General features: G+C 50.4%; 10 protein-coding genes across 10 annotated transcripts; 7 read left to right on the top strand and 3 right to left on the bottom strand.

The window, feature by feature from the left end:
* Positions 1 to 4,250: 4,250 nt before the first annotated feature.
* On the bottom strand, positions 4,251 to 4,833 carry ASPSYDRAFT_39265 (uncharacterized protein). Its single transcript, XM_040845861.1, has 2 exons — positions 4,389 to 4,833; positions 4,251 to 4,329 (listed from the first exon to the last, which is right to left on the bottom strand). Exons 1-2 carry the CDS (start codon positions 4,562 to 4,564, stop codon positions 4,260 to 4,262), a joined length of 246 nt encoding a protein of 81 aa, XP_040708344.1. The 5' UTR covers positions 4,565 to 4,833; the 3' UTR covers positions 4,251 to 4,259.
* Positions 4,834 to 7,397: 2,564 nt separating this feature from the next.
* ASPSYDRAFT_39264 (uncharacterized protein) lies at positions 7,398 to 8,534 on the top strand. The gene is made up of 3 exons (XM_040845860.1): positions 7,398 to 7,612; positions 7,672 to 7,731; positions 7,794 to 8,534. The coding sequence occupies exons 1-3, from the start codon at positions 7,566 to 7,568 to the stop codon at positions 8,128 to 8,130; spliced, it is 444 nt and encodes a 147-aa protein (XP_040708343.1). The 5' UTR covers positions 7,398 to 7,565; the 3' UTR covers positions 8,131 to 8,534.
* Positions 8,535 to 9,321: 787 nt separating this feature from the next.
* Positions 9,322 to 12,561, top strand: ASPSYDRAFT_330329 (uncharacterized protein). The gene has a single exon (XM_040845045.1). It carries the CDS (start codon positions 9,466 to 9,468, stop codon positions 12,196 to 12,198), a length of 2,733 nt encoding a protein of 910 aa, XP_040708342.1. The 5' UTR covers positions 9,322 to 9,465; the 3' UTR covers positions 12,199 to 12,561.
* Positions 12,562 to 12,895: 334 nt separating this feature from the next.
* ASPSYDRAFT_84536 (uncharacterized protein) lies at positions 12,896 to 15,699 on the top strand (the record flags this gene model as incomplete). The annotated part of the gene is made up of 3 exons (XM_040851364.1): positions 12,896 to 13,252; positions 13,315 to 15,168; positions 15,220 to 15,699. 3 exons carry the CDS (start codon positions 12,896 to 12,898, stop codon positions 15,697 to 15,699), a joined length of 2,691 nt encoding a protein of 896 aa, XP_040708341.1.
* Positions 15,700 to 15,816: 117 nt separating this feature from the next.
* ASPSYDRAFT_330405 (mRNA splicing protein SMD1) lies at positions 15,817 to 16,725 on the top strand. The gene is made up of 3 exons (XM_040845046.1): positions 15,817 to 16,094; positions 16,177 to 16,226; positions 16,333 to 16,725. Exons 1-3 carry the CDS (start codon positions 16,081 to 16,083, stop codon positions 16,635 to 16,637), a joined length of 369 nt encoding a protein of 122 aa, XP_040708340.1. The 5' UTR covers positions 15,817 to 16,080; the 3' UTR covers positions 16,638 to 16,725.
* On the top strand, positions 16,557 to 17,118 carry ASPSYDRAFT_331168 (uncharacterized protein). The gene is made up of 2 exons (XM_040845052.1): positions 16,557 to 16,778; positions 16,868 to 17,118. The coding sequence occupies exons 1-2, from the start codon at positions 16,666 to 16,668 to the stop codon at positions 17,040 to 17,042; spliced, it is 288 nt and encodes a 95-aa protein (XP_040708339.1). The 5' UTR covers positions 16,557 to 16,665; the 3' UTR covers positions 17,043 to 17,118.
* A 76-nt stretch (positions 17,119 to 17,194) lies between these two features.
* On the bottom strand, positions 17,195 to 18,022 carry ASPSYDRAFT_138638 (S-adenosylmethionine-dependent methyltransferase; the record flags this gene model as incomplete). The annotated part of the gene is made up of 1 exon (XM_040840858.1): positions 17,195 to 18,022. One exon carries the CDS (start codon positions 18,020 to 18,022, stop codon positions 17,195 to 17,197), a length of 828 nt encoding a protein of 275 aa, XP_040708338.1.
* Positions 18,023 to 18,248: 226 nt separating this feature from the next.
* ASPSYDRAFT_97487 (succinate dehydrogenase assembly factor 3) lies at positions 18,249 to 18,811 on the top strand (the record flags this gene model as incomplete). Its single annotated transcript, XM_040853241.1, has 3 exons — positions 18,249 to 18,467; positions 18,569 to 18,668; positions 18,750 to 18,811. Coding segments are annotated over 3 exons (381 nt in total), but the record flags the coding sequence as incomplete, so codon positions are not given.
* A 697-nt stretch (positions 18,812 to 19,508) lies between these two features.
* Positions 19,509 to 20,385, top strand: ASPSYDRAFT_142683 (GNAT family N-acetyltransferase; the record flags this gene model as incomplete). The annotated part of the gene is made up of 3 exons (XM_040841265.1): positions 19,509 to 19,911; positions 20,045 to 20,106; positions 20,185 to 20,385. 3 exons carry the CDS (start codon positions 19,509 to 19,511, stop codon positions 20,383 to 20,385), a joined length of 666 nt encoding a protein of 221 aa, XP_040708336.1.
* A 259-nt stretch (positions 20,386 to 20,644) lies between these two features.
* On the bottom strand, positions 20,645 to 23,605 carry ASPSYDRAFT_120628 (KAR9 family protein; the record flags this gene model as incomplete). Its single annotated transcript, XM_040840411.1, has 1 exon — positions 20,645 to 23,605. A coding segment is annotated over one exon (2,961 nt), but the record flags the coding sequence as incomplete, so codon positions are not given.
* Positions 23,606 to 23,762: the final 157 nt, after the last annotated feature.

Raw genomic sequence — 23,762 nt, 5'->3', positions numbered from 1 at the left:
CCTTTTAGTCAGCATTCTTGTAGAATAAACAAAGATAAAGTTTTACAATCTAAATATTCTATAGATCAGGTTCGCTGAGAATCCATCTCAAGGAGACAAGTACCCGTGGGTGTCAAGAAATGATCAGCCAACTAAACATCCACCCAGCTAGGTAGCTGATCCCGCGTCGTCTTCTTCTACGCGATGCCGACACCCTAGCAAGATCCAAGAGGTACCAAACTTGCCTGGCGCAGTAATGGATGACTTGTTCTGATGGTATCATTATCTCTGGTCTATCTTCTTTAGTCAAGCTTGTAACTATCCCGAAATAGAACAGTCTCAACGCAAAGCGCCCATAGGCGCTTTCTTCCTCATACCAGGGATGATATTTTAACCCAACTGAAATCCATTCCATACGGTCGTACCGTCGTCGGTAAAGCATGAATCAGAACGGGCCCTTCACACTCTTCAGTCACACTCTTGCATAAAGTAAGCAGCAGTTCAGTTTATGATGGATCAAAACTCGTCACTATGGCCATTGGGGATGTACTTTCAAGCCGAGAGCCATATCATCGTGTGAAATTAACCCGCGGCTACACGGATATGGAGCAACCTCGCTTCTCGGGGTCATGGACAGGTTTTATTGTGGGAAGCAACTGGGGGTCCATATTCTGGGTATCTCATGGCTTCATGTCCGAACTGCGGTAACCGGGAAAAGTAGATCGTGTCGGATGAGAGCCCAATCACGGTCTTTTGGATTTTCTGGCCTACCTGACACCCAGTCTCTCCTTTTCGCGGTTGGCGGTTCTCTAATCTGGAACAAGTACGAGTCCGCAAAGGTTGGTTGGATGACGGATGGCGAATCTCATCCCTTTCGTATCGATCAGAGTTCTTCTGATTCCCGAAATTAATCCGAAAGCGAGACGCACAGACGAGTCAACGATTAACCGATAGGAAGAAGAAAAGCGTCATGTTTCGTTCATGTTGTATCACGTTAAATTTCCATTGTCGGGCCTCGATTCGTCGGAGACACAGCAAACCGCGGTCCCGAAAAGAGCCCTCTGCTCGTACGATTTTGAACAGTAAATCCCACACCGCCACTGGGATGCACAATATCCTCGGGCCGTACCGCCCAAAGGACGTCCACCGTTACGGTGTATAGATTTGGAAGCCAAAGTTGTTTCTGCTGATCACGAAATGCTGGATAACGCAATTTCCGAAATTGCTTGTGCTCCTAACCTTGTCATCCAGCCTGCCATCAGATCGTGAGATACCTCGTGTGGCAGGGGAAAAGGGAAATAATTCATCAAAGCTTCTTGGGCTTGGGCTTCCATGGTCCCACGGGCCACGAACGCCTCGAGCCGATCGACACTGCTCCGCGTACGGAAGGATCAAAAAGGAGACCCAGAGACTTGTTGGATTCTGAGTCCAAACCCACCAGCCTGCCACCCCTGCACCCGAATTCGAATTTTGATAACACACCGGCTGAAGTCGAGATCCGAGGTTGCGTGTCATGGGACGCCATTGGAAAAGCAAATAACAATTTCACATGAGCACGTACTTCTGGTCATCTTTTGCAAGCCACGCCATTCTCATTTCGATCCAATGGTGGAAGATGACTGGCGCATTCAGATACGAGTCCAAGTCAGCGTACAATTAGGAGCGGTTCAGCGGCCAAGGGAAAAAATAAACCAGAAATAATCAAAAATAAAAATACGAAGAATAAACAGCCCCTCAAATGATACATGGAAAAGCCCAGGACAGAGTTCCGAAGCGGCCCAAAGCGACTGGTCACTGGTGGTGCCCAGTCCTCCGTGAGAAGAAAGCGATGGTGTGATGGCCGCTTCGTGGATCGTGGGTACAAAGCTCGACTAGCGCCCAGAATGATACGACAGCACCAATTCCAGGACGTCATCCAGTCAGACTGTTTTCACCGTCAGGAAAAGCCAGAGTCACTCGACGCTCTCTGACCAGCTCGGGCACCGATTCGCATACGATTCGCCAAACCGACCCACCGTCGACGTCTCGAACTCTCGATAAAGCAATCCCGTATCCGTAACCCCATTATTTCCCCAAGCCTTCCAACTGCCGGTCTCCCACCAAGCCACCGTGGGTGTGGAATCGCCAACAATGATCTGGCATTCTGAATCTGGCAGAAGTGGCTCCACCACAAACCGAACGTTAGTGGACACTAGGTTGTGGACCAGTTGCAGTTGGAGAATCGTGTGGCCATGCCGCAAGTCGTGAGGCAGTGATGGGGCCCGGGTGGCCGAACCCCGAAACGCCAACGACCCGCCGAGTCTCGAGAGAACGTATCATGATCCCGTCCATCCGCCACAAGTCGACCCTGCTCAAGGTCCGCTGGCTGTGATTTTCTTTCTCGTGAGACGCGAAGGGGATACCTGCGTGGATGACTCGCTCCTCACGAGTCATTCCGGGCATGGGGGGGATCTGTCAAACAGTGGTTGATTGTACCATACAGGACAAAGTTTTTGGAATGATTATCGTCCCATAATAATGTGGATGGTCGACCGTTCGACGGTTTTCACCAACAGGAGGCGTTATAGAAGCCAAGGCGCTTCCAGGGGCACAAATGCCCCATCAAACATGTGGATTATCCTCCCACTTGCAGTTATTGGGCGCTGATGTGCAAGGGTTTCGGCCTTGGGCTTTTTTATAAAAAGAGCACCAAGTGCAAGTAATGCTGCGGAGTCTGAGCTCCGGGAAAAGCCAGAGTTCAGAGAAAGTAACACTGTTCAGTTGTCAGAATAACATTGTTTCGTGCTGTCTCATTTTGTCCTCATTGGTATGGACATGGTGCTCCTGTGATCGACGATGTTGACACAGGAAAGCCTTTCGCTTGACGCTCGTCGTGGTTATTGCCAGAACTGGGCGGCCAGGAGCCCTTCAGGATAAATATTCCGGCCTCCCTGCTGGCTTGGGTGCGGTCATTCTCAAAACGAAGGAAATTAACACTCGTCAAGGGTGTCAAAACCTCAAGGTCTTGTTCTTGTCATCCAAGGACCCAATGAGACGAAGTAGATCGTCATGCCGGTGGGTTAGAAGGTTCCGTACTCGCGGGGCCTTTCCTGCCCTCACGAGTACGGCTGAAAGCAAAATAACATCGACCGTCACAAAAACGGAGGGATGATACCACGGCTCTGAGGTGGGGGAGAAGGCTCAACAGACTTCGTCCAAGTGTCAACGCCAGAAGCCCGGGTTCGACCGATGCGAAAATCCATGGTTAGACGTGTCCCCACAGGCCGGAGACGTTTGTTCCTCCGGGTCGGAGGGAGCGTCCCTGTGAAGGCAACAAAGAAGGCTTACTTTTGCCCTTGGCTATCCAGTATCCACCCAGAACTCTCGAGACCAGGAGTCGAGCAGCAGGTCCAGCAGGATCGATTAAAGTGCCACCGCACGTGGAACCCAAGCAGATCTCCAAATCCTGGCCCGCGTGGTCATAAGCATAGCGAATCAAGTTCAAACAATTCGGGAAGAACGAGACGGGAATGAGAAGATACGAAACAGCCCTGTGTCTGGTCGATTTTGAACTGCTGAAGCACGAAGGTCACTTCCTTGTCTCTTGTACAGTAATTGGCAATTCGCAGATGTGGCTTTAGACGATGACCAAGCAGAGGAACTGAGGGAACGAAAAGCTCGTCCCTGGCTCTCCAATCGCTGTCAAAGGTCCCTTCGGAGACGTTTCGCCGAGAAACGGCCCCAATGTTTAGTTCAGCGACTATGGGGCTGGGGTGGATTGGCGGCTTCTCCTGTTGTGGAGATGGAAGGGAAGAAAAGCACTAATCGGGACGAGACAAAAGCCCCGATAAGCTCGACTAGTGGGACACGTAACTCCAGGAGGTGGTCTTCCGGAGGTCGACGAAGCCACCTGTCAGCAGAAGGTAACCAGCTCGTATTTGGGGTAAAAATACTCGCACGAGGAAGTCAATTTAATTTACTTTCGTTGACACAGTCTCATTGATTATTGGTGGTTGTCTCGTCACTAACAAAGACCGGTGTTTTGCTTTAAGAGATGAGAATCGACTGTTCTGACGATGCCGACGCCGACACAGGAGGGCTTTGAAGTTTGGATGTTCGCATGGTTTTCCTTCTTGCCCGTTGGTTCGTGATCCTAGTCGATCCTTTCCCGAGCTGTCAAAAACACTTACCACAACTTCGGGAAGTTATCACTCCATTGCAGTCATTCTGTGTTGGCCATAAGAGGGGGGGGTGAGACGTGTCGAAGAATCTCGTCTGACAGCCTCCGCCTCAGCGCTTCATCAGAAGTCCTTGACCAATGTTTTACAGTTGATGGTTGACCTGTGTGGGCCATCATGTGATATATATCGTGTTCGTGCACAGTCCATGGAATTGTAGCGTTGATGTTTGATAACAATGATTGTTGAAAGTCAACCAGACAACCATTTGTGAGATAGTCAATATACCTCAATTCGCCGATGAAGTCGAATTCGAGCGAAGTACATCTGTGCGTCTCGGTTCTGAGAGACTCAGAAAACTGCCACTTTTCCCGTTCCTCGCCGTCTGACGCCGTCACGAGCGTAACAAGAAATGATAGCCAAAGCATCTGTCGGGTCAGCGTTAAACAAGTCAGTGTGGCTGGCTAGCAGCCTTACTCCCAGTTTGGGGGCCAAAGATCAGAGCCAAAAGTTCTCTCCGCACAGTCGCGGAAATCAGAGACAGTCTCACATCCACCCAGTCCCAAACCCCAACAGTATCACTGTCAGATTCCAGCCGCTGATTAGTGAGAGCAGGAGGTCGAGCCAACAAGTGTTGACGCCTTACAACTCTCCCCACCAGACACTTCCCGGCAACAGGGAGGGTGGTCCAACCAACCAACTTCTGACCGGGGAACTGGTCGCTGGGATTTTTAATTCAACTGTCCGTTGCTCGTCGCCATGTGGCCCAGATCGAGCACTGCATTTCCCGTAACACGGCGATCTCGTACCACTCCGCGAATCCCCGAGGAATTATGCATCATTCACGTCAGGTTCTTGATAGCCATGGCTGCCGTTTTCGGGGTAAGGGGCCTTTCATGGACTCATGGTTAGTCAACTTGCCAGATTTGTAAAATAAAAAAATAAAAATGAAAAAATGGAGGAGGAATATCCAGGCGAGCCAACGAGCAAGAAAAGGGGAAGAACAGCCACCGCCGGAACAAAAAGCAAAAACCAAATTACCGTCGGAAATCTAAAACGAAAAAAAAAGAGGAAAATGAAAATACTGCTAAACGGCTATGAAGGAAAAGGTTAAAGCCAGCGAGTAGTGGGTCTCGATACTCTTGTCTTGGGGCTGAAAAAAAGAGAAATATGGAATCACGCTTTGCGCAATAATCGTTTTGTATTGGAGAGACCAAACAGAGAGAGTGAGACTGAGACCAAGGAAAGGTGAAGGAGCTCATTTCCCCGGGTCTCCCAAGCTCTGATAGAGCCCTGTCCCCGTTTGCTGGATTTTTTTAGCGCCATTCTTGCCTTTATTCCTCTGGTGGAGCTGGGTCCAGAAGGGAATCGTTGACGGCGGCGCCGAACGCCGTACCGTCTCTGACAAGACGAAAATATTCATGTGGTGCTCACAGGCAGCGGAGTTGCCAATAATCGACTTGCAAGCTATTTTCGGTATCCAGCGCTCTGGATCGGCTCTCCCAAGGTCAAGAGAGGCATGGAGTGGATGGATGCACACCGTTTCTCCTCGCAAGCTGCCCTAGCCAGTCACGGTGTAAGCTTCCGAGTCACGATCTGCGTTAGGCGAGGAAAGAAAGGGAGAAAGGCACGGGATAGATGGACGGACAAGGACTAGTGAATAGACGACCATGGTGCCTGGGATATTGGATGATGTCAAGTGGGAATCGTGTGCCAGTGATGCTCCGGCTTCAACGTGAAGACGAGGCTGCAAGCAACACCGTGATGTTAGCCATGTGCAAAGGATGACTGTCGTCCGGAGTCAGAAGTGGAAAATAGCAATAAAAGCGCAGGGCCAAGCAGGCCGTAATTTCAATCTCCGCCAGCCGAGCGCTGGGAATTTATAATTAAAAAATGATGAGCATTGAGCATGGGATGAGGAAGTAAGCTGAGCTCCAGAAACCAAAATAATAATAAGAATTCTTATTATTGCTAGCACTGCTCACCCTGGCAAATTGCAAATGCATTTCAGACGAACTAAGTCGGTCCGGCACCGGCTCACGCTTATTCGTTTCTTGTTCATCCTGCCTTACTCGATTCTACTCTGTTCCTATTTATTATTGCTATCCCACTACTTTACTGCACGGGACTTTTAAATACGCGGATAGCCTCAGCCTGGTGCGTCGAAAGTCTCGATCTTCGCAAATGCACAGTTGTCCCCGCTCCTTGTGCTCCTCGAGTTCTATCCATCTTACAACATTCCCATGCAGTTTGCACGTAGGTCCAAGCCTCCTCTCCCACTCCCCGTCTTACCACAGCCTCCTGTTCCAATCCATCCTTTCTCCCCGGTCTGTCTGTGTTGGGTCTTTGGCCGTACACGATGACTTTATCCGATCAATGTCTCTTCTCTTTCGTCCTGCCGAGAGGTCTGTTGTTTGACTATTATTCCGTCTGCTAGCGGTAGTCTCACACGCATATCATCTATCAGTCCAGATGCCCCTCCAGGATAAGAAGGATATCCCCGGTGCACTCATGGCCACTTATGGAAGCTGACCGGCTCTAGCTTTCACTGCGAAGCGTCTTCTACCCAGAAACTACTGTCTAATATTACTCCACTGGGATCTCCGGTAGCTCTCAGAGCAAGAGGCGTTGTTCTGTGTCTTCGTTTCAGGCCTTCCAAAAGCCCCAAGAGATAATTAGCACTGCCTCAAGTACCACGGCCACTGACACATTCGGGTCGAAATTAGTCGTTGGCAACTCAAATCAATCCAGCTGTTCGCGGTCTCTTTATTTAAAGCCTGACCCCACGGCTTACGGCTGCAGCCAAACTCTCTGTGTTGGCTGTCGGGCAAAAGAATAGCCCCCACACAGCTAGACAGTGTCCCAAGCTCATCATCAGCAGTTCCAACTGAGAAACAGAATCACGAATTCCAAATCAGCCCAAAACTTAATAGAACACTCCTCACACTTTCTTTAAATATGGCGAACAGCAACCACAACAGTCATAACAATCACAGCAATCACAACAATCAAAACAATCACGGTACGCTTCAACTTCGTATCTCCACCACGCATCTCGATCTAACTTGGGACAGGCTACGGCTGGCAACAGCGATCACCACAGCCTCCCCATCCATCAACAATGCCCATAGATCAACAGGGCTTCACACAATCCAACGGCCTCCCTCCACATCCTGGGTACGCTGCAGGTGCAGGAGTTGGATACCCTCAGCATAACCACTCAGCGCCACCAAACTACTACCAAGGTGGTCCTTCTTCACAATATTTTTATCCACAGCACCCAGGTGCATCGCAAACTCGACATCCTAGAGGGTAAATAAGTCTCTTATCTGTATAATCAAACTGGCTTGTAAGTGGCTAACGAACTGAAGGAACAGTGCATCCTTACCATATTCGTTCCCTACCGCCAGCGCAGTGCCATCCAGCACAATGCCCATCAGTTCTCCAGCAATGCAAGAGCACGTATTTACCCCCTCGTGAGTTCTTGGCTGTCTATAAGTCATTGAAAACATGCCATTGACAAACGGTTTACTAGCCCGCCCTCATATCTTGTTAATCAACACGACTATTACCTCCCCCATGGTTCTTCAGTACCGTAAGCGCCTCAACGACCTTACCTCATTGTATGTTGCGCACTAACATGGTGGGAATGGCTAGCTCAAACGCCGGGTCCCTAGCCGCCAGTCCTCAACCACAACCACTCATGTCATCCGGAACAGTTTACTCTTCGCCTGAAAATACCCCAGTACCTGCCGATATACAGAACCCACGGGTAGTGAGCTATCGACCAAAACCGCAATGCTTCGAGCACGGTTGTAATGGCCGCGAATTTTCGACGTTTAGCAATCTTCTACGCCACCAAAGGGAGAAATCCGGTGTCGTGGCCAAGGCCGAATGTCCCAACTGTGGCTCCGTCTTCACACGCACAACAGCGAGAAATATCCATGTTTCTCAAGATAAATGCAAAGGAGTGGGGAGGGAATCCTCTACCTAGCGGTCAAGGCTAGCAGCAAAATAAACCTGGAGAAGGATACCATCATTAATAGGATCCGCCTGAGAAATGGACGCCAAGTATAAGTGTGTCTGGCAATTGGAACGCTTTCATCTCTAAGGTACTTTGATGCTGCGAAGAGCGTTTCCACACACGGGGCGGTTCTGCTTGGGACGACCATCGATGCTCATCCCATCTTTTCATGACGGCATTCGTCATATTGATCTAGGGAAAAATTACAAGGCGCATAATTAGCTATCAGAACATTGGTGTTACGAGGAAGCAGGGTTGAAATAGAATTTACCAAGAAGCCTTGGGATAGGCCCCACGCAGGTTTAGTTGCATACCTAGTTTTCGACTAAATATTAATTTTGCATGACTATCCCCCGCAAGCTGTTACAAATGACTTATATATTTTACATCTTGTTTTTGTCACTGTTGCCTCTTTACATGCCAAATTACTACCTCCTAGGTCGACCTGCTGGTCAAGGTGCACGACAAATACGGTCATACCTCCGCATCAAGATACTTTCATACCCCGAAGTGTCATAGGCTACAGAAGTCGCAAAATAATTGTCTACTATGTACTAAACATATTCCGGATTTCACGTCTCAAATTGTGCATTCATAGAACACGGGGGTGGAGATCAGATCCGCAGCCTACTATGTCTCCTCTGTAGTCCACTATATCATCTGCTACTTCTCATTTTCCTATGTTTCTCAATTACATGGAGGACGCAGATTCCAGCTGTCTCCTTCCGGCTAGGGTTTATGAAAGAATGTCCGCATTTAGGACACGCTTTTAACGTGCTTACGAGGGTTCAAAATAAATAACCGTTGAATCGAGCAAGGGACCCTTGCTCCACACGTGGGCATCCAGATGATTACATCATGCATCAACCACACACATCACCTGACCTTCAGCCTCCGTGTCATCCCAGACCAATCGAGTCATCCATCAACTGCAACAACTTGTGACTAATTCATCAAAATGTCATTTCTCTTTTAGTTGTCTTGTTCCCTTTGTTTGTGTGGCTGTTTTGAAGTAGCATCATTCTTTCTCCTTCAACCTGTTGCTCTCCCACACCCTTTGTCCGGAGTCGATTGTCAACCCTCCAGTACTTATTGCGCCTCAAGATGACTCTTTTATATGAAATACAGAGCATACGCAAAGGATTAAAACACCACCGATATACAAACAGAATACAATTTCGCATACCTGGAGATACCCGAATATATGCTTGATTTGGTTGCCGTTTCGTACCTACTTTTTCATTGGCTCGCGTCCCGACATCTCTCAGGCTCTCAGCTGCTCTCAGGGTGCCCCGTTGATATACCATGGCGTCGGTATTTACGTACGATCCAGACCCCCCCAGGGTATCTTCACCCTGGTCAACGTCCGGGTCTTCTACTCCACAGGCTGCTTTAACTGGCAACCGAAGCACGACCGCTCGCACCCGCTCCAGCACAAACCTGGAGAACGCGGGGCATGATTATCTTTCTGACTATGGGATTTCGAAACTTGAACCCGAACCGCAAGAAGGCCCCACCGAGTACAAACTGCATCTTCTGTTGCGTCCCCGGCGGCCCTATACTGCAATGTCCACGGGCCATCTCGTGGGTGGGTCATATAATTTCCGTGCAAGCCTGTCCACGTCTGGCCCCGCACCGGCAGCATCCTCAACGACCCCAAGTGAGGAGCCGAGCTTGAGACTGCCACAGTCTCGCTCAACGGATAGCCGCCAGCAACGCTTACAGCAATTGACAACCCAGCTGCTATGGCGTTTGCAGCAGTCCTCACCCTTCCACTCTTCTACAACGGCTAATCTTGTGCTTCCTGTCCTTCCTGAAGCAACGCCTAGATTGGGGGCGACTCCAAAACCGTCTAGGTTGCCACCCGGCCTTGAGGAGAGCCAGGGTGCGCTGTATGAGATTGGGGTTGCCGACGACGGAACGTTTGTAGGGCTCATTCATGATGAATTGGAGGAGAGCTTGTCGAATCTACAGACCATGGCTTCCAGTTTGGGCTGCAAGATAGAAGTCCTCCGGAGAGTGATTGTCGGTAATTGTGAATGGATGGAGGACCCGGGTACTCAGGAAGCGAATCTAAGTAAGGTACACGCCGAGGATCTTTGGGTCGCGGAAGCACTGGTGAGCCCAGACTGGGACTATTACCGCGTAGAACTGCTCAAGTCCGAGCGGCTAGAGAATATGATGACGTCTGATGCAACAAAGCGCTCGGCTTCCGAAGGATATACATCGAGCACTGATCAAATCCGAGTATCTATAGCGGGTCCGAATACTGTCGGCAAATCTTCACTTCTGGGCACGCTAACGTCGTCAGTGTTGGACAATGGCAGAGGCACGAGCAGGTTGGGCCTATTAAAGCACAGGCATGAGATTTCTTCTGGGGTTACTAGCTCTGTCGCTCACGAACTTGTCGGCTACTCCCTAAATTCTTCGTCCTCTAATGATGTTGATGTAGTCAACTACGCTTCAGGGAATGTTGCGGCATGGGACGACATCCATGCAGCTTCAGAAGGCGGTCGCTTGGCTTTCATTTCTGACCTTCCTGGATCAGTGAGGTACTTGAAGTCTACCTTACGGGGACTGATCAGCTGGGCCCCCCACTATGTGTTTCTTTGCATTGCTGCCACTTGCGAGGAAGAGGCATCTGTTGGATCTGGCTCCGACACGTCAGAACAACCGATGGACATGAACCTGGCCTTGTCATACCTGGAACTTTGCACCAAACTAGAAATCCCGGTTGTCGTCGTTATCACGAAGATGGATCTTGCGTCACGAGCTGGCTTGAGAAATATCCTCGCCAAGGTGTTGTCGGCATTGAAGGTTTCGGGCAAGAAGCCGGCGATGCTCCCTGTCCCATCCAATCCGTCTCAAAAAGCTGTAGACCTCCAGCACATAAAGTCGTCAGATGCAGCAGAAGTGAAAAAGCTTATATCTGCAACCTATGACTGGCTGGAAACAGTGCCCATCGTACTTACAAGTGCTGTTGATGGCTCGGGAGTAGACAAAGTTCATGCGTTGCTTCGAAATCTGCCAATCCCGTCGAGACCACCCCTTCGAACCCTCAGCATGCCAAATTCATTGACATATCCAGTACATCCAACGACCGTTTTCGACGTTGATGAGGTATTCGCGATCCCTCCGTCAAAAGTATATTCAGAACAACGTCAACAAAATCATGGCGTGGTTCTCTGTGGTTTGATCCGCTATGGCTCTATCTCTGTTGGCGATGAGCTCGTAATCGGACCTCTCATACCCAGTACCCCACTGGAATCTGGAAATAGCCTGGGTTCCCAGAGGCCTCGACAATACGGCTCATGCCGCAGCCGACCCTCATCTGGCGATTTCTCAAGCTCCTTTCCCCCGGGTTCATATCCGCCAAGGACCTTGTCAACAACGCAAGTGCATTGGCAGCGTGTTCGGGTCGTTAGCGCTCGAAACCTACGGCTGCCTGTCCAGAAATTGACAAAGGACCAAGTCGGCACGATTGGAATCGAACCTCTGTGCACGACACCAGACGAGCAACCTCCGCGCCTTGGCAAGATTCGAAAGGGTGTCATCCTAGCTAACCAGTCTATATCTTCCGTTTCTCGCCCTTTGTCGGCCCTTACTGGATTTGTCGCGAGCTTCGCCGCTAGCGAATTTTCGTCTTCCTTGTCACCACCAGTGTTATTGGGTGGCAATGCGATAGCCTATATTGCAAATGTTCGGACGACCGTGAAATTGACGTGCATGGCTCTGGCGGGTGATGAAATTATATCATCCCCCCCGTCTCCTACCGAGCCGGAATTTTTCAGCTTCGACGCGGATTCGCCGAGCAAGCCGGAAGTGAATAAGATGATCAGTACTTCGGACAATGCGGTAGAAGGCAATATCGACATCACCTTTTCGTTCGTTACTTCGGCTGAGTGGGTGGAGGTTGGGTCCAGAGTGCTTCTTATGCCGGGTGCATCGGCTGCTTTAGCTTCCGCAGAGGGCTCCAGCTCGCCCTCTGGTCTTGAAGGATTCGTTGGACGTATTCGTGAAGTAATTTACTCCGAATAGTGTGGGGACTAAGGCATCTCCTTATGGATTCTTGTGTTATTTGATCTCTGCGCTTTCTATATAGTTAGTGCGTCTATTAAACTAGTTTGTCTAGGAGCATACAGATTTTCCTTTTTTATAATTCTTATCTATGGGCACAGACTACAGTGTACGTACTGTAGATTCTAGAGAGATGGGACGATGGCACGTGCACTCCGACAAGAGCCTGAGACGCCCCCACTACGGTTAGCCCCAGAATTCTGTCAAAAGCCCCGCCGAGACAAGGAGTTCCTGCACCAACCGTCACTAAGGAGCTTCAGCTTGATGCCTTTGCTCGTTCTTAAGCTATGAAATCGTAGCGACTGCTCCAATCCTTTCGGCCTGTTCTTCACTAGGTGGGACCCTGCGCAGTGTGTCAACTCAAGGATCCGGCAGCGTTTGCCCGCCTTAGTGCTACAATCCGTGATTGGCAGCTTTGTCTAGACGGTTTATTTGCCAGCATTTCCCGCCACGCCCTATCCACTCTGTTGCTCATCATCTGGTCTATTTTGGACCCAGCCTCGTCCGTTCCACTTTCATCCGCCAGCTTCCAACTCATCCGCAGACGTCAAGGGAGCGGGTTCTGGTCTCTTCCGGGCGGCTAGTCTGTTTATCGCCTCGCCCTTTCCTTCTCCTATGATCCCGCTCTCTCGACTTGACGCATTATCATCCCGCCATCATGGCCGATCTTAGTTGCGCCTCCGCAGATGCCGGCGCCATATCTGACTTGGAGCAGATATGCGATGAAGAGGACAACTTCGATTCTTCCGCGAGCACCACATCAGGGCCTCACGATCACCAGATCGAGACGCTTCAATCTCCAGACGACGAAGTTGCTGCGCCCAAGCTTCGTACTCAACATGACCGCAACCCAAACGTTACAGCTCCGCAGCTCAAAGGTGACATTGATAAGACCGATAGGGATACGGAGATATCCTCAAACAGCCAATCCGAATTAGCCAAAGATGTCGAGACACCAACGAGTCGAAACTTCTTGGATCTTCCAGTCGATCTTCTCCAAGAAATTATAAAAGAGGTATGTGTATTCTTAAGCTGCCGACTTGAGTTCCCACATCTATGCTAACACTTGGGGTGTAGGTCACGCATACGAATGATTTGACCTCCTTAGCCCTTACCTGTTCCGCACTCCACGCACTCGCGATCCCCCAGATGTACTCTCGATTCGATATAGTTTGGCCAGATGCTTTTCCCCAGTCTGATCATCCCGGAGGAGTGGATGCCCTTTCCTATGGATTGGCAACCTTGGTTATGGGAGAGGACATATTCCGCGAAGTACCTGCTAAGCCTGTGCTGCATCCGTGCTACCAATGTGGGAGCAGCTACCATGCACAACACTCGCAACAGGACGGCAGCCGGTTCCGTCGTGGAAACTATTTTGCACAATACACACGCAAGTTTTCGGTGGGTAACGGGCCGCCAGACTGGGTTCAGGAATACTCTGTCACCAAAGAGACAGGCAAAATGCTTGGGACGCTCGTTGCCTTAGCCGTCGCTCGGATGGTAAATCTAGAGACCTTCATTTGGGACATGCCAACTGGTGTCGTGAGAGACGTATGGATCGCTCTATCATCACTAGCAGACCGTCCAGGACATGAGTGCCGTCTGGAGAACGTTTGGATACGATGGCACGATAATACTGAAAATACGATCCGCTCTTTATCAGGCGTCCCTACCACATCTTCTTTAACTCTCCCTGAGACCCAAAATATCCTGGTTCCGCCCCTTGCAAGCTCGTCACTCTTTCGGAAATATGGGCATGTAGAATATCCATCGCTCTCTATCCTGCCCGCTCTAAAAAAACTCAGTGTTCTCGACATAGATGAGCCGTCATATCTTGAAGAAATGTCGGTACTCGTTAAACGCTCGCGAGATAGACTGAGAGAGCTCCGTATTGGCCTTTCGTCAAAGGTTTATAAGGCCGAATGGTTGAAACCACAGGGGAGCTCTCAACCAGAACAACAAGCCACATCTGCAGACCCCATATCGGGCTGGCCGAGGGCTGGCGGAGTGCTTGGGGCAATACTGGGCTGGCCCGGACGCCATAGTCGCCAGTCTTCTTTGAAACAGGAAGATCCTGCTAAAGCTGAAGAAGAGATTGTATCTGGAGATAGTTCCACCCAAATTGAGACGCCGGCTTCCGTGAACACTCTGGTTGAAGGACTCTCTTTGCACACTCCCGATGCGACACCTGTACATCATTTGATCGAAGTACAAGATATCGTTGACGCTGGGAATATTCCACCATCTAACACTCAGGCAACGCATCCAATCCAACCGGCTGCATCCAAAGCTCCGAGGGAGAGCTCAAAGAGGTCCTCAAGAGCAATCTACCCCCACATACCTGACTCTGATCGTCAATCTTTAAAACTGGAGGTCCTTGAATTGGAGCGCGTACCTATTTCGGCGCCTGTTTTACTAGATACGATTGATTGGACCCGGCTTACCACTCTCACCATCCTTCGCTGCGAAGGCCATGAAAAACTCTGGAGAGGCCTTCGGCGCCGATTTTCCCCTTTTTCTACACCGTGCATTAAAAATGGCAGAAATGGGGGAACGGTGCAAGAGAAGGGTTCGCCTGAGTACCCTTTGAAAATCAAGCATATTCATACCGATGCAGTCTCACCATATCTTTTGCTCTTCATCAAGGATACTCTTCGTCCTGACACGCTCGAAACTGCTTTCCTTCATGGAGCCCCCCTGCATGACTCCGCTGTTCACATTGACGGGATATACCGCAATGTGATCCGAAACCATCGGCTGAGTTTGAGAAAGTTGTTGGTGGATAGCACCGAACGATCTACGGCAGGGATTGAAATAGGCACTAGCCGCTGGAGAAAATGGATGTTCACGCGAGATATCCTTACTTTCATAACGAGTGGGCGCATGCCTAAACTGAGTGAGCTTTCCATGACCATTGACTCTAAAGACTGGGTAAGACATTGCTATCGACTCATTTTGATTCTCTGTTGACAACGTAACTAGCACTATTTCCTGCAAAGACTACCTTCCCTTCCTCAACTTCGAGCTCTCCATATTCCTCACATTATTCGTCCCGTTCATCTCGACCTGAAAGAGCTCGCCATGCAGGTTCTTGATATCGTGACGCTACGGCCGGAGATTAACATCAGCTATGTGGGCATGCAGAATAAATGCTATGAGATTCTCGAAGGTCAAGGCAACGAATACGATCCCGAGGCAGACGATGTTCACAGTGAGGGATTCGTCCCAGGGGCTGAGAACTGGGCTGGCTCCGATACGAATGATGAAGATTCTGACGATGACGACGAAGGGATGACGGTTGATTCACAATCTGATTTGTCGGAGGACGATCGTCATTCACTAGGCGATGATGATGCTTCAGACTACGACAACGGTCGACCCCGGGTGTCTTTCCGCTTGCGGGAGATACTCTTTTACGATGACAAGATTGCTATTTTCAAAGCCAGACATGGCATTCTATGATTTAGGTTTATTTTTGTACAAGCGAGAGGTGGGCGTTGGTGATATCTGACTTGTCTTCTTGTTGGGCGCAAGATACCACGAAGCGATTTGCCAGGAACATCAACTGGAACAGTTATTTATTCACGCAACTACAACATTATCTATCTAGATGTTGTGAGATCCCGACGTAGCTGCAGCAGCGTAGTATGATAATCACGTGACCGCTGGGTCAGTCAGCATTCTGATGAGCCGCGATAAAATGAACGACATGAAGTCGACCCGAAGCCAATCACCCAGCAAGCACTGTTGACGGCCGGTTTTACAGGCTTCCCGCACAGAATCTTTTTCAGTGTATTATTTGAATCTTTCATTTCGCGCGCGAAGTCGTATACCGCCACCACCATGAAGCTTGTTCGGTGAGTTAAAATCCCGTCGCGAGCTTTTAAGTCGAAGCTCCTCCATTGCCCAAGAATAGCAGCACTAACACGTCGAACCTAGATTCTTGATGAAATGTGCCAATGAGACAGTGACTGTCGAATTGAAGAATGGTACGTTTTGCATTCGTCCCTTTGCTATCTCTCCTATCATTGTCACTTGCACTTGAACGTCGAACTTGGACCACACAAATCCACCACTCACACCATTGTTCTCTAGGCACAATTCTCCACGGAACCATCACTTCCGTCAGCCCCCAAATGAATACCTCTCTCCGAACCGTCAAGATGACGCCCAAGGGTCGTGACCCCATCTCCCTCGACACGATCAACATCCGAGGCTCGACGATCCGCTACTACATCCTACCGGATAGTCTGCCGCTAGACACACTACTCATCGACGATACGCCCAAACCGAAGAACAAGGCGCGCAAGGAGGCCGATCGCGGTGGTCGTGGTGGTGGTCGCGGTGGCCCACGGGGTCGTGGAAGGGGACGAGGCCGAGGCCGGGGTCGTGGATTCTAAGCTAGCAAGCTCGCTCGCTCGCTAGTCTATGGCATGGGTGTATTTCATATTTGGAATCTCTGGATCCGGAGTTTGTTTTACTGTTCGACATCTGTTTTGCTTGGTTGAGTGCTGTACTTTTCCCCGTGTCCTCCGGTACTTGCATGGATGACGGGTTGCGGAATTTCGACTGGCCATGGCTGGAAGCGATGATATGGAAAAGCATCTATGGCTGTCTGCTGTGTCTAATTTATTGGGGTTAAGAAAAGGAAGGCCGGGAAAGAATCAACCGTTCGTACTCTGTCGGAAGATAGTATATGTCCCAAGACGAGGGCGAGACGAAAGAGGATAGCAGAGCCAATGCGTCCAACCTTTGCAACTGGGAGAAGCACCAATGACCCTTACCACAAAAGGCGCGAGGTATGATAAAGAGCAAATACCACCATCTTCCAGCCCCGCGATCGGGTCGAATATCATAAATAATGAAAGAAATCTATCAACCCTTCCATCTATCATCTATCATAACGTCGTCATCATGCTCTATATAAGATCTGCCTGTCCAACTCAGATATCCTGGGTTAAGCTTCTCTCCAAATCCTCACAATTACCAACTTCTCCCACCCAGCTTGCATCCCACTAGTACCCACTGATTCGGCGCTCCATCCATCTCCCCAACCCCTAATCCTTCCCTTCACCTCCTCCGGCTTGTTCTGCGCACAAAGAAGCACATACGCAACCCCACGATTTGGATCCAATACCCCAGGAATCGACTCTAGCAGCCTCTCCGTCGTCTCCATTCCATCTCGACCCCCCGCATATGTCAGAGAAAGGTAATACGAATCCTGCTCGAACTTGGCGCTCCTCGATAGCTTTTTCGCAGCTGGATCAGAAGAAATGGACGGTAAAGCTGGCAATTCCTCCGTCGGTACATAGGGTGGATTGAATAGTAAGATGTCCACACTTCCCGGCCGGATCGCTGCGCATAGGTCCCCTGTTACAGCCGAAAGACATACCGATTTTGTGTTTGAACTCGCGGTTCCACCCTGTGTATTTGCACTTTGGTCTTCGCCTTGTGATTGCCGTTCGTTTACGGCCTTTGTGATTGTTTTCTGTGTTGCGATGCAGGCGTTCCGGTTTACGTCTGTTGCAAGGGCGAGGACATCGCGGCGGCCCAGAATTAGTGAGGAGTTCGCGGTTAGGAAGGCGAGGACGACGCCGGAGCCGGAGCCGACTTCGAGGACGGTAGGAGATGGAGATGGAGACGGTGACGGCGAAGAGCTGAAGCGGGATTTCAACCAGGCGGATTCGGAGGCGGAGGAGAGGGTGTCGAGGAAGAGGTAGGAGTCTTCGGAAGGCTCGTAAATTGTGTCGAAAGCGACGTGGGATGTATCTGGGGTGGGGAGCATTGTTGCTTTCCCCTTTCTCTTTCTTTTTATTCCTTAAGAGAGAGCTAGTCGAATGAATTGGTTTGATCGGTATTGTTCTTTCTGGTGTTGAAGAATAATTCAATGCGGAGACAAATTTCTCCGCTGAAGCTGCAGTTGATCTACCGCGGCGGCTCCATCGGCCGCCATCTCCAACCCCGAGCTAATCCTCAATCCCAAATAATCCCCGCAGCAGAATATAACGAAGATGCGAGCCTTCACCCGCCTCCTTTATGCGACGCCGTCCAATATCGGCTCCGTCTCAAGCCTTACCGAAGCCCTCGCCCTCCTCCCACCCATCCCGCTCTACCGCCGAATCCTCCGCGTGCACCGCAAGAAGCTCGATCCCGAAATGCGCATTCTAGGAGACTCATACGTGAAGAGCGAGTTTCGCGCTCACCGGAGCACGGAAAACCCGCTGCATATTGTACGTTACCCCGTCCCCGTCAGTCGATTTGGTTTGTGGTTCGCGATGGAGGGGTTTGAATATCTTGCGAGTGAGGCTAACGAGGATTCACCCGTTCTCAGATCGGGTTCCTTACGGAGTGGCAATTGTATGCGCAGAAGCTGGAGGGGGATTCTTGGATTGGCGAGAAGCTAGATAAGGGAAAATTGGATAAGATGAGTGGTGCGTTTTTTTCCCTCCTCCTACCAGCATTTTACCATTCAATGAGGATGTTGATGGCTAATGGGGTTGTTGCTCTAATAGACCAACAGCTCGGTCAACTGTACGAGTTGATGCAGACGATCCGGAATAAAGATGGGGAGGGGAATGAATAGACGGACTTATGCACCTGGCCATGGAGCGGAAGTGGTCTGGTCAATTGATAAACCCCCTGTGCTATATTCCAGGGCGATGCTATATTTTAGCATTTATTATTACCGGCGTTGAAAATTATTGATGGGCTGTGTAATACTTAGATCTCTGTATATACTGTGTACTCCATTGGCGTCTTTGTTGCTACTGCTATAATATCTTTGGAGGGTTTCCGAAATCTGATCCATTCAAGAGGCGCAAACTAAAACTGGCGAAACGTCCATACAATACCGAGAGGCCTTTCTACTGACTTCGACACTGTCGTAACACAGGCATGGGAGATACCTATGGATGCTATGCCACCAACCCTATAAATCTAACCGAGCCGGCTGTTCATTTGGGCCAGGTAGATCAGTTTTGTACCTCATAGAAAAGAATTTATCGAGACATAATCAATTGGGTATAATACGTAGTATCTGTCTCCGGGGAATGTCGAGAGCCTGAGCCAAAGTTTTATCGATAAGAATCCTCCCCGCGGACAAAAGACGGTGGGGAGTTCGGAACTCCACGCCCTGCAATTGACATTTTTCTGCATATATAAATTTTGTATATACGTTCTGCATCTATATCCTCTGAATCAACTTTATCTTTCCCATCAATCCCATAGCGTCTCCCACTCTACAAAATCCACCTCACTCAATTTATTACAAAATGCCCTCGATCCTTGAAGACCCCTCCTCGACAATTCCCCCTCCCCCCTCCCACATGAAATCTCTCTCGACTCACTCTATAAACCCTATCAGAATGACATTGAAATCCGGAATACCTGTAATCCTGTACCCGATCCTCACGGGCCCGTCCGCTGTCCCACGCTCCCTTGTACAGCTCCTCCACCGCGAATTCAGCGCGGAGATCGAGCGAGGATGCACGTACCCCATGGAAGAGGCGATGTCCTTTGAGAGATTCGCCGAGTACTGGTTTGGGACGTTTGCAGTAGTAGCTATCCTTGATTCGCAGAAGGGAGAGGAAGGCGAGGGGTTATTGGGTGGCGGGGAGGAAAGAGATTGGGAGAAGGACTGCGTGGGGACGTTTTATATTAAGCCCAATTATCCCGGTATGTTACTTTTTCTTTTTTATTGCAGGATACGGATACTGGATACATACTATAATTGGGATTGCTAGCTGACGTGGCTCGCTAGGCCGCTGTTCTCATGTCTGCAATGCAGGCTTCTTAACGACCGGGGCAGCAAGAAACCAGGGTGTGGGCATGGTAATGGGCAAGGCATATTTGAGTTTTGCCCCGTTATTGGTGAGTCTCTTCCCACTTTCTAGATGGAACAAAGCTACGGCATGTATCAGTGACTGACTGGCTGGCTGCTGTCTCTAGGGATACAAATATTCTGTCTTCAATCTCGTCTTCGAGAACAATGTCGCCTCGGTAAAGATCTGGGAGAGACTTGGATTCAGTGTCATCGGGCGTGTGCCGGGGGCTGCACGGTTGGCGAATAGCGAAGAATTGGTTGCTGCATTGATTATTGGGAAAGATTTAGGGGCAGAAGATAATAAAACAGAAACAGAGGCGGCTTAGATTACACCCATAGATACTTAGAGCAATTGAGAGAGTACTCCATACGCCTGATATGATATGATATAATTTTATACATTGCGCTAATTCAACAGGTAGGTATCTCTGCGAAAGGGGAATCATCAATCAAACAATCTGGCAACTCGAATAGGAGCATGAGATAATACAAGGGACGAAGGTAAGCAGATTATTGGGAGAACGATGGATGAGAATACGGTAGATGGCGCTCACTTTATTTCGGCGGCAAAACAAAAAATCAACCTCGCCATGGGGGTCGTTCCGCGAGTTTGCTTCGCGTTGTCGGGGTATTGTCTTTACGGTTCCGCGGCAAAGGAAGCAGGCTGATGCGCCGGCTGCCCGAGTGTCCGAGCGCTGTTCCAGGACGAGTGGTTTTTGAAGGGCTGTCTTGACTGCGGTCTTGGTCTTGTGAGACGCTGCGACTAAAGGACATCCCCGCAAAGCTTTGTCGACTGCGGGGTGTGTTGGGCATGTTCTCGGCTCCGGAAGGGCGCCGGAGTTTGCTATAGGGGGGAGGATCCAGGAGTGACCGACCAGGCGACGGTGATGCAGTGCGACCGGGACTGCGCGAAGCTAAACGACTAGATAGGCGACTTGAAGTTCTTGGTACGGGGGACGCAGATACGTCCCGCGGCGGTATTGTTGAGGATGGGCGCGAGGCGCGAGGAGGCCCTGACGACTTGCGCAATGACGGTGACCAGCCCTTTTGCTTATGCCCGACTTCTAGATCAGATGTGTTCGTGCTACCATTCCATCGCGGTCGGTTAAGCATGGCTGGTGAGAGTGCGGGTTGCGGAGTCTTCCGTGCCGTGGGTGTCGGTGACGGAGCCGTCAAAGTGGTCTTGGGGATGCTAGACTGCCTAGACTTCAGATTAGACGATAGCTGCGGTAGCCCTGAAACTCGGCGGCCAGTCGACGTTCGAGCAGTGGAGCTGACAGAACTACCGCGACGACTGGATGACCCGAACGGCGCTGTCGACTTGTTTGCAGGCGTCATGATGACCGAGGATGCCGGTGAACTGCCGGGCGTGTCAACGAGGCTTCCCGTCGCTGGGCTATCCATTGTGACGACTGTTGAAATGGAGTCACGAAGATGTTGTGTTCTCAAGTCTTGAATGTCCTCTAAGGACGAGTCCATGACCTTGATGCTGGCCCTCAGTGCATCGACCTTGGATTGCATTTCTGCCAGAAGTCGCAGAATCTCTCCATTCACAGTAAGTCGGTCACTGACACCCTTCTGGGTGATTGTAACCACTCGCTCGATAGCAGGAAGATAATGCTGCTTCTTGGCTTCGTAGCTCTCAATTCGACTAGTCATTCCAGCGGGATTATGCAAATGCATACCCGTTTCAAGACCTTCTTGCAGCTTCGAAATACTTCGCTCAACAGACTCGAACATCTTTTGCGCTTGGGAACCGGCATTTCGGAAAACAATGACCCACCGGTCTTCCTCTAATTCCTTTCGTAGCGAATCGGCATCTGCCTGGAGGCTCTTGTAGCTCTTTTCTAGATCATCACATCGCCCTGCCAATTCTTCACAGGCAGACGGAAACAGGCGCTCAGCACGTGATTGAAACATGGATAACCTCATAGGCAGGAAATCAAGCGATGCGCGCAACGGCTGGAGACGGGCGAATAGTTCGACAAGATTCGAATGATTCGTGTCATCCTGCGGTGTTTTGATAACCGGCTTGTCTAACGCAGGCGGCGCAGGAAAGAGTGAACCCATACTGGACCGCTTATTCGAAGACATTATTCCAGACGGTGTTTCTTCCACAATCGTCTCCAGCTCGTTGATATCCATCCCGGTAGATTCTTGCGCCAGATTGAAGTGTCGCTTGGCCTCCATCTCGAAGACTAGCCCTTCCAACTCCTCAACTTCCTCACCCACGTCGCCTAAGACACTGTTCCATAGTTCCTCCCATTCCATGGCCAGCTCCACTTGTTCCTTGACTGCGCGAAGTCGAGATTTTATCTGCGCCCAACTTTGTAAAATAGTGTCCATCTGGGTGACGATCGTCTCCAAGGCCTCGGTGCTGACACTAGCGATATCGCCACGCAGTTGCACATCTTCGATGGCTTTAACGTAAACATTCACTAGGCTCTCGAACTTTGTAATAGACTTGTCCACACCATCGAGACCTTCTCGTCCGCCAGCCGCGGCCCATTCTACATCATCTTCCGCATCCAATCCGCTGAGGACACCTGACGCCTTCCTGATCCATATCTGAATCTGTTCTGCGGCACTGGTTAGGGCTTTTACTGCAGCGGGGGCGTTCGAGATTGAGCCGATACTGGCTTCAAGCGACGACGGCTGCGGGAGGGCGATGGACGTGAGCTGAGATATCTGATTGCTAAAAGAGGATCGGGAGAAAGAGTATATGGATTCTGTGCGTTGTAGACCACGGGGATTGAAGTAGGACTGGTTGTTCGCCGATTTTATCGACTGAGGAGGGGAATCTTTCGGGGGCGGGGGAGGGGCGCCGGTTTCTTCGAGCTCGCTGGTTTTCTGGATGTATTTTTCGAAGTCTGTCTGGGCCTCGGTCTGATCTTCTACGTTAGAACCACTTATCTCGGGGCCCAGCGGTGCTGGGGCTGACTCAACGACAGACATCGCTGTTGGCGTATCTTCCACCTCCTCTTCCTTTGTTTCGTTATGGTCAGGGCCGGCGGGGGCGTCCTGATTCGACCCAGGGGTTGGGTCAGCGACCGGCTGTGGTTCAGGCACGCCCGGATGTAGTTGCTGTTGTTGATTTTTTTGACTTTTGTTGACAAATGTTATCCCATTCCAAACACGACCCTTCTTCTCGACCTTGATTGAATGATCCTTGTGATGTAGACTATCCAACTCCTTGATTTGCTCCTCGGGAATCCGACCGACTGCTCCGGAGTTGCGAGAAGAAGCTGCTGTTTTGGCGCTGCCGTCAAGTAGCTTCACGCGTGCCGCTAAACCGGGCGACAGGCGACGGAGGATGTTCGGGCGGATGAGTGACTTATCGGACTGGGTATCTTCAAAATCGTCTTCGTGTAAACTGCTGCTACCGATACTTCGAAGGCTTCGTAGTGAGGATTTCGACTTGACCCTGCGTGGTGCTGCCGACTCATCCGGAGAAGAGATGGATAGAGAGGGCGGTGCAGGAGGTGGTGGCGGCGAAGCTTGCGACGTGGACGGAGACGTGTCTGCAGCGGGATCCGAGGGGTGAGTGTTAGTGGCAGAGAAGATGGCACGCATGGATACGTCCGCACGATCGCTCTAGCCCGGAGAATCCTGGCCGGCTAGAGAACTAGAGGCGGGAAGGTGGGCACTAGGATACAAATGGTGTTGCGTGTGAAGAATGTTTCGCTGCGCGACGTCAAGTATG

The sequence above is a fragment of the Aspergillus sydowii genome (genome assembly GCF_001890705.1).
Source record: "Aspergillus sydowii CBS 593.65 unplaced genomic scaffold ASPSYscaffold_1, whole genome shotgun sequence".
NCBI classification, from domain to species: domain Eukaryota; kingdom Fungi; phylum Ascomycota; class Eurotiomycetes; order Eurotiales; family Aspergillaceae; genus Aspergillus; species Aspergillus sydowii.
Note: the sequence above shows the minus strand (reverse complement) of the source record. Positions and strands in the feature narration are given on the sequence as shown.

Coding starts and splice junctions, on each gene's coding strand:
- ASPSYDRAFT_39265 (XM_040845861.1), bottom strand. CDS start 4,564: ATGCTTTGGCTATCATTTCTTGTTACGCTCGTGACGGCGTCAGACGGC. Junction 4,330..4,388: donor ACAAATGGTTGTCTGGTTGA/CTTTCAACAATC, acceptor CTGTGCACGAAC/ACGATATATATCACATGATG.
- ASPSYDRAFT_39264 (XM_040845860.1), top strand. CDS start 7,566: ATGCCCATCAGTTCTCCAGCAATGCAAGAGCACGTATTTACCCCCTC. Junction 7,613..7,671: donor GAGCACGTATTTACCCCCTC/GTGAGTTCTTGG, acceptor ACGGTTTACTAG/CCCGCCCTCATATCTTGTTA. Junction 7,732..7,793: donor CCCCATGGTTCTTCAGTACC/GTAAGCGCCTCA, acceptor GGGAATGGCTAG/CTCAAACGCCGGGTCCCTAG.
- ASPSYDRAFT_330329 (XM_040845045.1), top strand. CDS start 9,466: ATGGCGTCGGTATTTACGTACGATCCAGACCCCCCCAGGGTATCTTCA.
- ASPSYDRAFT_330405 (XM_040845046.1), top strand. Junction 16,227..16,332: donor GACTGTCGAATTGAAGAATG/GTACGTTTTGCA, acceptor ATTGTTCTCTAG/GCACAATTCTCCACGGAACC.
- ASPSYDRAFT_331168 (XM_040845052.1), top strand. CDS start 16,666: ATGGCATGGGTGTATTTCATATTTGGAATCTCTGGATCCGGAGTTTGT. Junction 16,779..16,867: donor CCCCGTGTCCTCCGGTACTT/GCATGGATGACG, acceptor CTGTGTCTAATT/TATTGGGGTTAAGAAAAGGA.